Raw genomic sequence first — 17,193 nt, 5'->3', positions numbered from 1 at the left:
AAAATGTGTTCAAGTATCCATTATTCAATTCACTTTTATTTTCTAACGAATGTTTGTTGGAGAAAAGTCAATTATATTTAACGTAAATATATGGTGGAAATTATTTATCTAACATACGGCAATAAACATTATTTGATACAGGTTTTTTGTCAGATAAGACCGGTATTTGTTTGCATTTTGAGAGCGTCCAGAGCGTAAACACGTAAGTGGGATTCTGATTGGCTGAATCAATCGTCTGACAATCATAGCAACAGACCGATAATCTGATTGGCCGATTATGCGTCAAATCGTTGGTCGGCACAGATCGGTGCCCTTGAAGTGAACACAAAGCTCCGTATATGTCACTCATTAACAGGGCGTTCTTTTTAAGAAACCCAGTGTAGAACATGTAATCGCGACTGGAAATAGAATAGAAACAGATTGAACAACGAATACTTTTAACATCGAATATTGGACGTCGAATAAAACGTATGAACCGTCTCTTAGCTTGCCTCATCTGAGATTAATGATTGTTATTTATATCAGACTTTTGGGCGATACAAAACTGTGCATTTTACAGCTTTTGATAAGTATCCTGATGCAGTACAATATTGGTTTGAATATCGTACGCCATCGCGCGTAACCATGGTCACAGCACCATCACACGTCATAGCAACACAACAACGGCTCACGGAGATTTTTTAAACAAATAAACCGACAAACTTAATTTGAGGAAAGTTCTGGGTGATGTACAACTTTAAGAAATATAATCCATACCCTGGAATCCAAGTTGTAAATGTGTAAATGTTCGGAATTTCTCTTTGGAGAAAGAATAAAAAAACAGAAAAAGAAGATCAAAAGGTAAGCTTCCAATAGGCTATTCCAGAAAATAGAAAAATCCATCAGAAAAATAGTTCGAAATCAGAAATCCTCAATTTGAGAGCTCATTTTGGAAATTTCCACGATTTTTCATTCATTTAATTGCATTTTCAAGCTTCTTCAAGTAACATTGGCAACTGGAATTCCAGACGTTTCCAGAAAGCAAACTTGGAAATCCAGACATTATTTCTATCGAAAAGTTACTCCTCTATAGGGGGTGTGCACTTATTTTTTGAAATAGCCCAATGCGCTTTGGTTAGTCCCGGTGGCAAGGTAAACTTAAATTTGTATTTGCTTTTATCATCAAAAGCCTGATATAGATAATAATAATAATGATAATAATAATAATAATGATAATAATTATAATGAATTTCTTATTTTCGGGTGCTACAAGAATATATTGCACTTGTTAAAAAATATCGTACTCGTCTGCAATTCACACGATATTTCTACAATATATTCTTATCACCCTTAAAGCCATTCAATATTATATATATAATGATTCAATGGCAAGATGTGCATGATTGGCATACTTTTACATTATATGATTTACAATATCATTCATATCTTAAGATATTAATTTTCAATTAAAAGTACCATTGTAATTTTATTGAAATTCAAACAACTTCACAAACAAAACGATGTTTAAGAGTTTAAACAGCAACCAGTTACAACGGCTTGTTTAATCATTATAATCAAATGCTGTTATGTTCACTCGTTAAACAGTGTTGTTTGGACCTTTAAACGGCATTTTGTGTATGTTTATCAAAATATTTAAACAAAAATAAAGTATTTTATATTTACATTGCACGTTGGCTATCCAAAATGAATTCCAAACCCCCGTTGTAACACACAACCGGAATTTGAGAGTAAAATTATTAGTTAAAATATTTTTTTAAATATGTTTCTATAATTTATATGAGTGTCTTTTAATATTGTTGTAACTTAATTGTATATTGCAGGGCCCCGGTTAGAACAGCTATAAGCTGATTCGGGCATACCCTGGGTAAAGATAATAAATAATAATAAAATAATAATAATAACATTTTAGGTGAGAGAGTTGGGTCCCCGTCGCGGCTAATGGCTGCCATTGAGGAGTAGGAATGCGTGAAATTGGATTCGTCTATAGGACAATACAATGGTTCTTGAAAGCCGATACTCTTAATTGGCCAGTAATGTCCATGGGGTTCCTTCACTAAAGTGCCTTACGTAAACTACAATGACAAACTGGTTAAATATAAAATTCTAGAAACTACAATTAATCACCTTAATAATATTTTTAGTCGCATTGGTTTCACGCCCGCTATATTGAAAACCAAATTTGAACCCAAATCATTTTTGCCTCACTTCGGCTAAAGATCTTTTATACTACATGTCAAGAATTTGACTTTTTCAAGTTTTCTGTTTCTAATTATCTCAATTGTAATTCGTACTAATTTAGGTTTCCATGATAATTTCTGGGTAGATTTCATTCAGCAAACATTGACCGCCCGATTAAGAAAACTGCTATAGTCAAGTTGGTTTCTCATTTTATTCATGCCTCCTCTGGCTATATCCCTGATCAAATAAATTAGTCACATTTAGGACTTAACAATTGACAAATCAAAAACAGAAATCAAAAGCATGGTTATACAGAACCAAAACCAAAATATCGATTTTCATTATTTCAATCAATATATTATTGAAAAATAAGACTATGATGTTTTGCAAAAGTCATATACTTTGAGAACTTGCTTGATTTATTGTTGTTAATGAGTTATGTACGTTTTACAAAAGTGTTGTTATTTCAGCCCTCTTTACAACGTAACTCAAGAAGCACAGGACCTACAAAGGTAATTTGTGATATTTGTGAACTACCAAATCGCAGCAGTTTAAAATAGTTGCTAACCTTAAAGAACCCTTCTTTTCAATGAAACCCTCATGAAAATTGAAAGAAACCTGTCAATAAAATCCGTAAAACCATGACATAGAACCAGGTTATAGTCTGTATACTAGCTTTGAAGTTCAACGTGTTCTGCGTTAGATAAGCGTTTACTTGGGTGCGTGTACATACTTTTAAGCTAGTGCCGGTGACTCGAGGTAGATATACAAAGAATATAGATGTGTGTTCAAAATAATCTAGACTACTTTTTCCTTTTTGGCACCAATAGTTGTTTCTCTAGCATTTTAGTGACAGTTCTCTATACATTTTCAACGCAGTTACTGGTATCCGAAACCATAGGGGTTGTTACCAACTGGAGCATTCTGTAAATTAAAACATAATATTCAGATTACCATATTGTTATATAATTTTATTATAGACTATGAGAACATGAAAACATAACAAATCAAGAGTAAAGATATTTCCACGTTTTACTTTGCCCATTTAGGAGTTATTTAGGGTTAAAAGTGTGTTTTTCGTGATTTTTTCCATTTGTGCCCAAAAATGTCAAATATTAAAATAGCTATAACTTGAGTAGAAATTTCATTTCTATTGTAAATGTTACATGTCACATGGATGAATAAAAACGTCACAGCACAAAAATGGCAAAAATCATATTTTTGTGCTATTTTTGGCCATTTTTGACCTAGAAATGTAAGTTTTGCATGGGGGAAAAATAAATATATATTTTATTTATAGAAAGATTTTAACTCTTGATCACAATACAAAATATTTATATATGGATTACCAATACAGATGAACTTTCATGCTAATATATTTTATTGACTTAAAAAGTGTATCATTATGTCAACCTAGTTATTTGGAACAAAAGAGTTAATGAAGATGAATGTCTGTGAGCTACAGTTTTTGATCTATGGACCTTTTAATGATCACAGGTGAGGTGGACTAAATATGAATGACTTTGTTAGGCTGAAAATCATAGAGTGTGAGACTTCAATAATCATTAATGTTAGGTGAACAGGTGAAATAGACTTGATTCACACGGAATATAAATAATGCAATATGGTACAGCATTCGAGATGAGAATAGAATCGATCACTCGAAATGTTGATCACTGACCACAGAACGATCATTCAACTGGATGCAATTTCTAATTGAATAAAGCACACAAAACAGCAGGCCCGTCAATAGAGGATGATAGAGATATATCTCAATCCAAAGGCCACAACCATTAACAAGGGGCCCACGAGGCCGCAAGCACACAAAATGGGACAAAATGGGGGAGATGAAGCTGTCAATCTAGTCAAATACCTTTAACCCCATGAGAACTACCTGCCTATTGGTCAAAAAGGAGTTTTCATTATCAATTGGACCAATCAATATAACATTGTTAGAATAATTTCACCACACAAAAAATGGGGGTGAATTATTTTTTGTGGGACCTGAGAGCACATCACATTTAACATTATAAAAAATGTCAGTTTTTAATAATTTGCCAAAAAAATTGTATATCGCGAATTTCAAAAATCAAATTATTTGATATCATAAATAGATTCCTCGTGTATCACAAAAAATACTGTGCGGAGGGGTTTACAGAGCCCTTAAACACCATCATACTGTAACATTATTTCCCATAAACCATACTTACTGTAAACCCGTTATCGTATCCAAATGAACTATTGTTGGGCAGCCCAAATCCGGTACTTGGGTATCCAAATCCATTACCTGGAAGACCAAAAGCATTCCCTCCATACCCCAGTGGAACCAGTGGGAATTGGCCTGGTTTTATTTGAGGTCCAGTTGGTGGTCCAGTAACAACAACATTGGAAGGACCACGAGCTCTTCGACGAATACAGATGCAGAAAAGTACTCCTCCAACAATGACAAGTATGAGAACGCCAACAACGGAACCGATGACAATGCCGACAATAGCACCAACACTCAACCCTATTAAGTATAACAGACGACAATATTCCGTGTAAATGATAGCAATTAGCGGAATGTCTCTTGTATCAAAGTTATAAATTATTATTATTTATATCAGGCTTTTGAGCGATACAATAAAACTGTATATTGTACAATTTTGGCAAAATACCCGGATGCAATACAATATTGTTTTAATAGTGTACGCGTAGCGAGTACACCATCTCGCGTTACCATGGGCACAACACCTGGCAGCACCAACACGCGTCACAATACAACAACGGGAGATTTTATAAACAAGTAAAGGTTAATTTGTGGTAATAAACCTGTTTATAACCCGAATTTGTCTTTGGCGAAGGAAAGAGCAGAAAACAAGAAGTTCAAAGGTAATCTTACATTAATACATAGGTTATGCCAGGTGGCTAGGTAAGCTTAATCTTCATTTTACTGCATAGGAAAAAGCCTGATATAAATAATACTAATGATAATATTGAATGGCTTATTTTCGTGTGATACAAGAATATATTGCAGTCGATAGAAAAATATTCTCGGGCAATATATTCTTGTATCACACTCAAAGCCATTCAATATTATATAAATGTAACTTACAGGTCTTTTATGTTGGCATGCACTAGCACCTTTAAAGTGATTGCTGCAGATTTCTTTAAACCCTAACATATAATACAGGCTGTATGAAATTGAAACAGTTCTTATATTTGTCGAACGATTACATGTCTATAGTCCAAAGGATCATAAGATCGAAAACCCAATAAAAGTATTATAAACCCAATCCTTACCCCAGAGGATGATTTAAGCACTTCCCAGCACTCCACTGGGGTCAACGTGCGGTTAGCAGCTGCGTGAGTGAACATGACACCACTGCCCGGGAACACTGCATAAACGTGCATGGCTAAATTTGAATTTGGACTGATATATTTACAATAAAAACACATTCAAAATGTCGGTCGATTTCACATTTTATGTTATCTACAGAAGGTGTGAATTATCTTTCATGCATACATCACTTTAGATCTGAAATCGACCAAGTAATAATGACACACGGGCAATTCTAAAACAACATCTTTTGCACAGACTTCAATGGGATTTAAGAAGTTAAGTGACAGTTGAAACTCGCGTGATAGCACTTTTACAGTGCATGATGGGGCTTCCTTAAATCATCCTCTGTCCTTACCCTAACATTAACCCTAAACTTCACCTTAACTCTAACCAACAACCTAAACCCTATCCTATCACCAGCAATGACCCTAATGCTAACACTAATCCTAACCCTAATTTGAATTTAAAATAATCCTAAACCCTAACTTTACTTATTTTTATAAACTAATGACCATTCGAACTAATAATGAGCTATTATGTTCCCGAAAACCTACTGTTTCCGAATGCAGCGTTGTATCCTCTTGTAACGATAGTTTAAGAATCATCCTACATATGAGGTGGAATTTTGATGTGACAGACTTGTCCGCATTAAGGGATCTGGAATGAGCGTTTTGAGCGTTTCGACAGTATTTTTGTGGGACATGAGAGCACATCAGACATATCGAATTGCATTCTGAATACGAAGAATGTCTTTCTGATATCAAATAATTTTATTTTTTTGAAATTCACGATATAGGCCTAATACAAGTTTTATGACAAATTATTAAAATTTGATATTTTTCACATTTTTGATATATAACAGTCCTCGAAGTAAATTTTATAAATCTAATGACATATTCTTTTCCTCCCATCTACATACACTTTAAAAGTGTATGTAGATGGGAAGCTGACAATCAATTGAAAATGTTGACCTTTCATATTGAAGATATGGATTTTTTCCCCAAAAGACCTACATTTTTGTGGTGTTTTGGGAAAAAATCCATATCTTCAATACGAAAGGTCAAAATTTTCAATTGATCGTCGGCTTTTCATCCCACCTACATACACTTTAAGTATAAATCATCAGATTTATAAAGTTTACTTCAAGCACTGTTAAATATCAAAAATATCAATTTTTAATCATTTGCCATAAAAATGTGTATTACATTGCGAATTTCAAAAAATCAAAATTATTTGATATCAGAATGACATTCTTCGTATTCAGAATGCAATTCGATATGTCTGGTGTGCTCTAACATGCGCGTATTTTTTTTGGGGGGGCTTTGGGGCTTCCAGGGGCAGGGGCGGCCAAAATGAAGGGCGGCCAAAAAAGAAGGGGCAGCAAAAACAGGGGCGGCAAAAACGAAGGGGCGGCAAAAAGAATTAGTAAATAAAAAAGGGCTGAAAATTTGATAAGCATAAACATTTTTGAAAAATGGTACTATACATAAAAATGTGGTGCTTTTAGGGCCCTTGCACCTTTTTGCTTTTCACTTTTTCAAACGACCGAGAAAAAAATTGGGTCAACCTTTTCGGGCTGTTGTTCTACCGTAACCTTTTTCTTTGTTTCTGATGACCTAATATTAACCTACCGCGACGTGGAGGCGGAGGTGGAGGAGAAGTCGGAGTCCGGTCATCATCTGTAATGATAATTGTGGTTTCTGCTTGCGTAACAGATGCAGAATCTATAGCAGATAGAGTCAAGACAAAGCTTTCGTCTGGTTCATCTACTCCGTCATTTACAATCTGGAGTTGTAGAGGGTATCGCGTTGTTTGCTGAGGGATGGTGAAACTGATGGAGACTGGAGTGAAATCTTCCCCTGATGTAGCTGCTGGTCTAACTCTGCCAGAGCTTGAAGTCACACCTGTTTATTAAACAAGTTATCCTCATTATCATATAATATCATATCATATTATAGCATTTTATATCAAATCATAATCATATCATAATCATATCATATCATATCATATCATATCATATCATATCATATCATATCATATCATATCATATCACTAAATCATAATCATATCATATCATATCATTGTCATATCATATCATATCATATCATATCATATCATATCATATCATATCATATCATATCATTGTCATGTCATATCACAATCATATCATAATCATAGCATACCAAAATATACCATATCATTATCATTATTATTGTCATTGCAAATAATTCATGTGTGGGTAGAACACATTACATGCATTTAGTAGAAAAAGATTCCAGCGAAAATATGTATGGCATAATTTTTTCATAATGGGGCCAAGTTTGAAAAAGGATGAAGACACAAATAACATTTTACAACTTTGGGGCTTCTTTTAAGTTTATAAACCTTTTTTGGTAGATTATGTATTCGCGAATGTAAAAACTCTAAATAACTGGATGGTAGACAGATAATAAGAATGATAAAAATGGCATAATTACTTTCAAGTCAATCGACCTATAATTCGTCACATAATAGAGTTTATTGGACGAAATGGATTGTACAGCGTGTCCCAAAAGTAACTTAACATTGTGAATTTGCCATATCTCAAATATTTCCTACTTCATACCAAAATGGAGAACATATTCACATAGATTGATCTTTTAGAATTATTCTGATACCAAAAACAGCATTATTGATGACCCCTTGACCCTTCTCTGCGACTGTACATGTGTGTGTATCAAACCCACAAAAGCAAGCTCATATGTGACTCCTCGTCACAACTGAGCCCGGAAGTCGCCAATCATCATTTTTGAGATATTCAACCAAAATATTCTGCTTTAAATTAGCTTTAAAATGATGTATATCATGTCTATAGTACTTGACATTTAAGTAGTGAAAAATCAATAAAACAGTCAATAAATCCTTTGTTTCCTATTGTTTATTGTTAAGTTCGATGGAGCATATCTCAATAGTGGCACTGGCGACATCCGGGCTCAGTTGTGGCGAGGAGTCACATATGTTCTTTGTTCAAGCACATGAATGATGCGCTTCCCTGAACAAAAAATAGAGTTGGTTCACTCACTGCACACGCTACATTTAGGTAAGAACATTCATGGATTACATGGCCTAGCGTAAGCGTGACTGCTGTTTTAGATTATAATTAGGATATATTGACAATATTAAACTTTACTTTAAAACAGTTGAAGTGAAGATGAAGTTCCTTATAGATCAACGGATTCAGATGGTATGGTTCTTTGCTGAGACAACGTCGGACAAACTTACTCAAGCAAAGTTTAAGGAACATTTTAATGTAAATTATGCACCCAGCCGAAATACAATCAAGCAACTAGTCAGAAATTCATATCAACTGGATCTGTTCATGATCTATCTCGGGCAGGACGTGGAAGAACAGGAAGATCGGCTAGAAACATCGATGTCATACGAAGAGCGGTGGCGAAAAGCCCAAGACGATCAGTACGTCGACTTTTAATGGAGAACAACGTACCGCGTACAACTGTTCATCGAATCCTCAGAAAAGATCTTAAGCAGTTTCCATATAAAATCCAGATAAAAAGAAAATGAAGATTTGCATTGAAAACAAACAAACAATCAAACAAACACAGCAAAATTAAACAAAACAGATTTTAAAACGATAACACGTTATATCGTGTTATCACGTCTCAAATGACGAGACTTATTTTGCATTTATAAAAGTGGGTTTTACGGTACGGTAGATATCCGTTAATTTCATGCCAAAGGGTCATGACCACATAGGCATGTTTGGTATCATAACATTTTTAAAAGCATTATCTACATACTGTGCACTGTTTATAACAACACTATTAACCTAACGCAAGTTATGGCAAATTCACGATGTTAAGTTACTTTTGGGACACCCGGTATGAGGGACATCTATATGGCAACCCTTCCCTACTCTCAACCATGAGTGTGAATGTCCTTGAATACTTACTGACTGCGACACCACTGTTGCCAGAGTGTGTGATGTGCACTGTTGCACTGCCACCCGCAGATTCACTAAACACGTACGACGTTTGCTCCCAGCCTACCCTACCTGTTTGACAAAACAAAACAAAAAACTATATGAAAGGTAAAAAGTCTACTGAGCATTGTTATAAATGCAGTGGTGTAACCATGATTTGCCAGGGGCGAGATTCGATTAAAATGGTCAAAATGCCTAAAATTCTTAAATATCATGGCGACCAAATGGTAACTGAAATCCTTGTCTTCACACGCCAACCGACACCTAGAACTGCAATTCCATCTAATACCGATATCCAAACAGGAGTTGCGCGTAGCGCCGACTACCAAGTCGCGCAGTCTCATGCACCAGGTAGTAGCAGAAGCTAACCGACACCCACCTTATTACTTGTCGAGCTCTGATGATAAAGGCAATTTGGTCAAGATTAAGAAGAAATATGACACATGAAGATAATATAAATGTAAAACATAAGTGAAGGTGTCAAATTCCTAAACCATGATTAACATGCGAACGGATAGACAAAATGAGTCATATGAAATATTTTATGAAATGTAAGTGGCTATATGTCTATTACACAATTTACCTATTGATACTTGTTGATCAATTAGTGAAGCATTTAGAAAAACACCTTACCATCATCATCGATGATAGTCACTGTAGTGGTATCTTGGGAACCAATATCGATTCCTTGTCCTGCGGTGATGACCAGAGTGAATGTCTCAGTTGACTCAACAATGCTATCAGGTGTAATCTGAACCTGAACACATACTCTTGCGGCCCCTGCTGCAAATCGTATCTCTCTGATATCCGTGAAATCTGAGCCAATAAGTGCTGAATTGGATTCTGCCGATATTACTGAGTAAAAAGGTAGAGTTTCATCATAAAATCCCGGGATAAAATCATCTCAAACCTTCAAACCTATCACTAACTATAAATTATAATATATTTAGAAATATTTGTAACGCTTCCCACGAAACCGGAATATGTTGCAACGACCAGGATGAAGCTGACAGTGGCGGCGCCAGAAATTTTTCGGGGGCATTGAAGTGAATTTCGGGGGGCTAAATCAACAAATTTTGCGCAAAATTGCAGCAAAAAGTGGAAATTTTCGTAATTTTGGGTTTTTACTCGGAAGGGGGGGGGGGGAGATTTCTGCCTGCCCCCGTGGGGCCGTCACTGGAAGCTGATACTGATAGAAGTCTTTAACTTTGTTTCGGTTGTGAGGTTTTGACACTTTGTATGTAAAACAAATACATGGGAATGTTTATTTCAGTCTTTCCAAAATTATAAACAAATCGCACTATTTTTGTGATTGATATCCTAACCTTTTCCCTCAATTTTTTTTGGTCCCGTTTCCCTAACCCTTACAGTCTCATGCACCAGGAGTGAGAACGTTAATGTAAAACGACATGACAAAATTTCCATGGTCTCACTCACGAAACCACATCACTCGTTTTATTTTATTTCTCTCATAGTTCTCCCATTGTGGGGATCCCAGAAATTCTTTCTTTTTTTGGTATTAAATTTTTGTTTTAATTTTAAATATCTTGTACTCGAAATGGTTATCAACGACGACACTTCAAATGTTTATCATGTACCCAATTCTATGGGAATGGGATGTGTTCTGATCACTTTGCAGTACTTACGAACGGTTTGAGAGTCTGTCAGATCCCCGGTTCTGGTTAAACACACTTCACATTGACCGTCACTTTCCATAGCAGTACAAGCTGTGTTTTCCCAATTGACCACACCTAATCAATATGATAAAATATAAAACATGTTAAAACTGGTTCAGGAAAAGTTGAATGTTTGTATAGAAGACCAAGATATTGACAGGAGTCACAGAGTTGGTAAACTTATTAATGTAACCGAGGATGAAGGTAGTAAACCAAAGCACAGGCAGATACTTGTAAATTGTACAAGCTATGCCGCAAGAAACGAACTAATCAGTTCAAGGTTTAAATTGAAAGGTTCAGGTATCACAATCCATGAAGACCTAACCAGAAAAAACCAATCCACCCTGATTAAGACATCAAAAAACAGGGGGTTGTGTCTTCATGGAGCACAGATGGGAGAATATTTGCTTCGGTTCCAAGTACTACGCCTGGAATTATTATGTGTATTGTTCTTGTAAAGAATGTATTGCCAAAATAAATGAATTTTCAGTGTTCCTAGTACGTGTTTTATTTTATTTTAAACACAAAATACTTTAATACTTTTTAATTAGATGTCAGTTTAATTGAATACTGTAGGTAGTACTTAACAGACAGTACAAATATGGTTCTATGCAGAAAATGGTAATATCTTTTTTTCTGCAGGTTATATTCCTTTTTTTCAAACGTACTTGTATGTTATTCCAAAAATTTATTATTTGGTTTGTGAAAAAACGAATACTAGATATTCTGGGTAAATTTTCGTCTTTCCTACTCACCATCATTGTCTTTAATCTTGATATGGAGTTTATAATCCTCTCCTCTATTACCATTGGGGCAGTCGTCTCCTTTAGGATCTCTCAAAGTGAGAGTGAAAGACTCGTGACCTTCAACGTCATCATCATCGTTAATAGTTATAGTGATAGGTTGAGAGGAACTTGAAGGAGGAAATGTCACTGGGCTACTAGGTGTAATAGAGAAATCATCAGATTGTGCAGTGTCGTAAGTAACATCGAATTCTGAAATTAACGAAAATAATGTTTGCATGAAATAGCTATAACCCACGACTATTCGCCAGCGAAGTGTTACGTGTAATCCGATTATCACTATGTCAACTGGATCAAGCTTTTGAGTTCTGCACCACGATCGAATTGCTCGCAACACAAAGTCTATGGTATGTACTACCAATTCCAAAAGGTGCGTGATCCAGTTATCAAGGAGTTATGTAACCACTTCGCTGGCGAATTATAGACAATGTTTACTTAAGCAAAACTGCATCCCTAACAGCATTCTGCATGCCACTATCAACTAAACTTTAATTTTAAAGGTGTTTTGTAGTGCACTGCGTCAAACCTACCAGTTTCAGCAGATAGAACAGGATATTTCCCGGCACATCGCTGATTAATTGAGGCCGCTGCTCAATGCAAAACCTTAATCAGCTTCCATCTAGAAATCACCATCACAACCATGACCGGGAACCATGATCACCTCCCCGAGGTTTCACACGGGTAAACCGAGTCAATAAACAGTTTACTTGTACAGGGGAATTTTTAGCTGGTTTAATTTTTTCCGAGACATTCGTTCATGTCCCCTTGTTTAACATGATTTCAAGTGGTCATATACAAATGATTTAGATATCAAAAAATGTTTATAATGAGGATTCTTACCCACAGTTTTAGTCTGTATTGTTCCTTCCCTGACAATATCGATTGTTCTGGGAGCAGATCCCTCGTCTAAGATTAAGACAACATCGGTAGCGATGTTCAAATTAAATTTGGCTATTGATTAAAAAAACAATAAACTAACAATGAGACAATTTACATCGCATATTCAAGAACTAGTCATAAAAGATATGTTTGTCTATAATATGCAAAAAAAATCAGGAAATATTACCTTATTCCAGAAGATTGTATTTTATTTAATCATCTTTATTAACAAAAGAAGAAGAACATATAACCCCAAGATCAACTGAGATCCATACCGATCTCAGGCAAGGGTAAACACAATTACAAACAGCAAATACACACATAAACAATGAGGAAATACATCATGGCGGTGAGAAAAAAAGTTATATGACTTCTTGGACATTCCACTTTGGCTCATGCCTTGAGTTGAAGATTGAGTAAGATGACATGAGAACAGATTTGGTAATTTGGTCTTTCAATACCTTGAATTTTTTTGGGGTGTTAAGTTGTTTTGACAAACGAGTCAGCCTATTTTTGTTATCGGTGTCAATCAAGCCTCTAGAGCCGACTTCGATGGCAATTAACGAGCAATCATACCCGGCGTCGGTAATGTCGGAAACAAGGGAAGCGTACCGATCATGTTTGATAGAGTTGGCTTTACCAATGTTCGGCTCGAATGGCACCGACAATTCAAATAGAATGACTCGCTTGTCTGCCGGCCAAAATAAAACAATGTCGGGTTTTTGGGATGTGACAATTATGTTGGGCGGTATTGTACCGCCACCGATGGTATTATTTTCAATGTCGGCATAGACTTGTAGATTGCCACACTTAAACGATTCAGCCTCTTTGAATGTGGATAAAATATACGAATAACATTATTATGTCTCCATAAGTATCGATCTAGCATATTTTGGCAATTATTGAGTATGTGCAGTAAGGTACCTTTACCCTTACAGAGGGACAGGTGTCAAAAAGTCTTTTGCCCCAGCGTTTTAAATTTGTAAAAGAAGGCAGGGTATCTATGGAGGCGTTAATAGCGAATTTTAACACACCTTTGGGTAAAGAATATATCAACGATTTCCAGGTTAAATCGGTTTCACATTTTCCCAACAGCTTAGGGATATCCCCCTGGCTCAAGAGGGGCTCAACAACAGATTTCCAATAGTTATCAGTTTCAACCTTCAGATTTTGTTTAACCTGAGGTTTGATTTTACTCCATATGGTATTTTCGGGGTTACTGATGGATGTTTTCGCATTCTTTAGTGATGGAAATTTTACGAACCCAGGAAGATTCACGTTGGAGCTTAAGGTCCAGAGCCAGGTTTGTTATTTGATCAGCTTTGCATCTTGATCTACTGTATGAGGCACAATGAGCTTGGCGATATACATCCGAAATGCGTGGGATGTGAAGACCTCGTGACATGTGCAACAAGGCTGTATTAGCACCATGTTTTGGAATCCCTAGCCATATAGCCATATATATATATTCATAGATTTAAACACGAAAGATGCTGAATTAAGATTAGAATATCAGATACTAATTGATTAGTATTAAACTTTAAAGTTGAGCCAATTCTATGAAGATAATCTTGAATGGTCAAATTTAGGATGTTTAAAGTAAAATTACACCTGTAATAGTTAAATTGAACTTTTAATGGGTAAAATTACGGAGAAATTTCTTTAGTTGTCATGGTTGTGAGTAATTCAACTATTTGCATAATAAGAAAGAAAATTCGAATTCAATAAGTAGGCTTTCTTTTCATACTTACAGTCGTTATCGGTTATAGTCATCGTCAGAGGTAGCCCAGCACCTGCTCCGCTGCATGCAGCAGGTGTAAGTCGGTCCAAAGTGACTTGAAATGTCTCAGATTGCTCAAAACATTCATCATCATTGATAGACACGGCCGAAGTCTGAGAATTAGTAGTTGACGTGAATTGTAATGTTTTGTCTAAATTGTCGTAGTCGTCTGATCTGGCTCCATTTTGTGCAGTATTAGTGAAGGTAAGAGCTATGTAAGACAATCGGAGGGAAACAGTTTTAAATATCCCTTTTTTGAATGGTGAATCAGAAATTAAACCTGGTTTTTGCACTATCTGCCCAAACACAGAGTCATCTAATTACCAAAGGAAAAGAAATTTACGCTCCTCACACAGGGATGAAAATTGAAAAATGGCATGAAACAAAAACCACATTGCACACCGTAAACTAAATCTGTGACCCAAGATTGTCCAAAATGGACTAGGAATTTCCCAGGTTGCTCAAGACGTTCATCATCTGTTATAATGTATGAGTGATATAATACTTACTGGCGCTTCCATAGATGCCTCCACCAGTTCTGAGCACCTGGATATTCAGTGGTCCGTTACCCTCATTGACGGTAATAACATGTGTAGATATGTATGAGTGATATAATACTTACTAGCGCTTCCATTTTGTGAGGTGCCTTCTCCAGTTCTAACCAACTGGATATTCAGTGGTCCGTTACCCTCATTGACGGTAATAACATGTGTAGATATGTATGAGTGATATAATACTTACTAGCGCTTCCATTTTGTGAGGTGCCTTCTCCAGTTCTAACCAACTGGATATTCAATGGTCCGTTACCCTCATTGATGGTAGTCACATGTGTAGATATGTATGAGTGATATAATACTTACTAGCGCTTCCATCTTGTGAGGTGCCTTCATCAGTTCTAACCACCTGGATATTCAGTGGTCCGTTACCCTCATTAATGGTAGTCACAGGTGTAGATATGTAGGAGTGATATAATACTTACTAGCGCTTCCATCTTGTGAGATGCCTTCTCCAGTTCTAACCACCTGGATATTCAGTGGTCCGTTACCCTCATTAATGGTAGTCACATGTATAGATATGTATGAGTGATATAATACTTACTAGCGCTTCCATCTTGTGAGATGCCTTCTCCAATTCTATCCACCTGGATATTCAGTGGTCCGTTACCCTCATTAATGGTAGTCACATGTGTAGATATGTATGAGTGATATAATACTTACTAGCGCTTCCATCTTGTGAGATGCCTTCTCCAGTTCTAACCACCTGGATATTCAATGGTCCGTTACCCTCATTGATGGTAGATGCAGGTGTAGATATGGAGTAGGTCACGGCTGTTGAAAAAATTAAAAGAAGAATTGATTTATTGACTGTCGCACTTATGATGTAACGTAAGCTGAAATGGAGAGAGTCCCGTCGACGAAATAGAACTAAAAAATTAAATATTTACAGATATATGAATCATCCGTGCGACCCTCCCCTCTCTCTGTCTCTCTACTCTCTCCCCAACCCGCTTTCACCACATATGTGACTCAGCGACGGAAGGTTAAGGAATCGAGTAAAATCAACTTACAAAAATGACAATAGGACCTACCGTCATCGTCCATTATTTGAACAGTAGCAAAACACTGACTGCCCAAAGAATCTCCATATCCTAGTGTACCGCCTTGAATGTTAGTCAAATAAACGTTGAAGTCTTCTGTAGATTCACATTTGTCATCATCCGTGATGTCTATGGTTATTTGGGTTGTGCCACCGGTTATCTTCAATTCTTGAGCTGGCAGTATTTCAGTGAAATCACCGTTTGAACGATCTGTGTAGTATTCTGTAAAACGCAATGTTAATAGCATATTTGTTAGAGAGTCAACAATTTACATACGTAAAAATCACTCGTAGAAATTTGCTAGTGGAACTATTACTATTCATAATAATTTGTTAATGAGTTAATGATGTCAATTAGTTATTGACCAAATCCAGCTGTCAACGAAAGAGATGCTATGTTATTTCCCTCATTCTTCATGTTCTTGCTGCCCAAGTTGTGTCCCTTTTTCTTGTAACTTTGCCTACAGACACGTTCTTACTGAATTCAAAATAAGGTACGTAACTAACTAACCAAACTAAGTGTTAACTTGAGAAACTGTCTTAGCCATTGCGTATCTGTACTGACTGAATGGGTTATTCCAGAAACTAAGTGCACACCTCCTATAGAGGAGTAACTTTTCGACGAAAGAAATGTCTGGATTTCTAGGTTTGCTTCCTGAAAACGACTGGCATTCCAGTTGCCAATGTTACTGGAAAAAGCTTGGAAATGCTATTAAAATGGATGCAAAATCACGGAAATGTCCTAAATGAGCTCTCAAATTTAATATTTCTGACTTTGAACTATTTTTGTTGGAATTTTTTCTCCTTTGGATTTCCAACAATCACGACTGGACAAAAAGTCCGGAAATCCGAACTCCTCTATAGGGGTGTGCATCTATTTTCTGGAATAGGCCAATATTGGAGGCAAACACACAGATCCTGCAGGATGGTAAACACAAATACTAGATTATTTAGATAATTTGCTTCGATTTATAGGCTAC

At 36.1% G+C, this 17,193-nt stretch overlaps 1 protein-coding gene across 1 annotated transcript; it reads right to left on the bottom strand.

The window, feature by feature from the left end:
* Positions 1-7,084: 7,084 nt before the first annotated feature.
* Positions 7,085-16,430, bottom strand: LOC140163451 (FRAS1-related extracellular matrix protein 2-like). The gene is made up of 9 exons (XM_072186766.1): positions 16,206-16,430; positions 15,597-15,945; positions 14,589-14,828; positions 12,799-12,909; positions 11,911-12,150; positions 11,126-11,230; positions 10,113-10,334; positions 9,450-9,551; positions 7,085-7,404 (listed from the first exon to the last, which is right to left on the bottom strand). The coding sequence occupies exons 3-9, from the start codon at positions 14,608-14,610 to the stop codon at positions 7,085-7,087; spliced, it is 1,122 nt and encodes a 373-aa protein (XP_072042867.1). The 5' UTR covers positions 14,611-14,828; positions 15,597-15,945; positions 16,206-16,430.
* Positions 16,431-17,193: the final 763 nt, after the last annotated feature.

This window comes from Amphiura filiformis, chromosome 11 (genome assembly GCF_039555335.1).
Source record: "Amphiura filiformis chromosome 11, Afil_fr2py, whole genome shotgun sequence".
Classification (NCBI taxonomy): domain Eukaryota; kingdom Metazoa; phylum Echinodermata; class Ophiuroidea; order Amphilepidida; family Amphiuridae; genus Amphiura; species Amphiura filiformis.
This window is presented reverse-complemented; position numbering and strand designations above follow the sequence as displayed.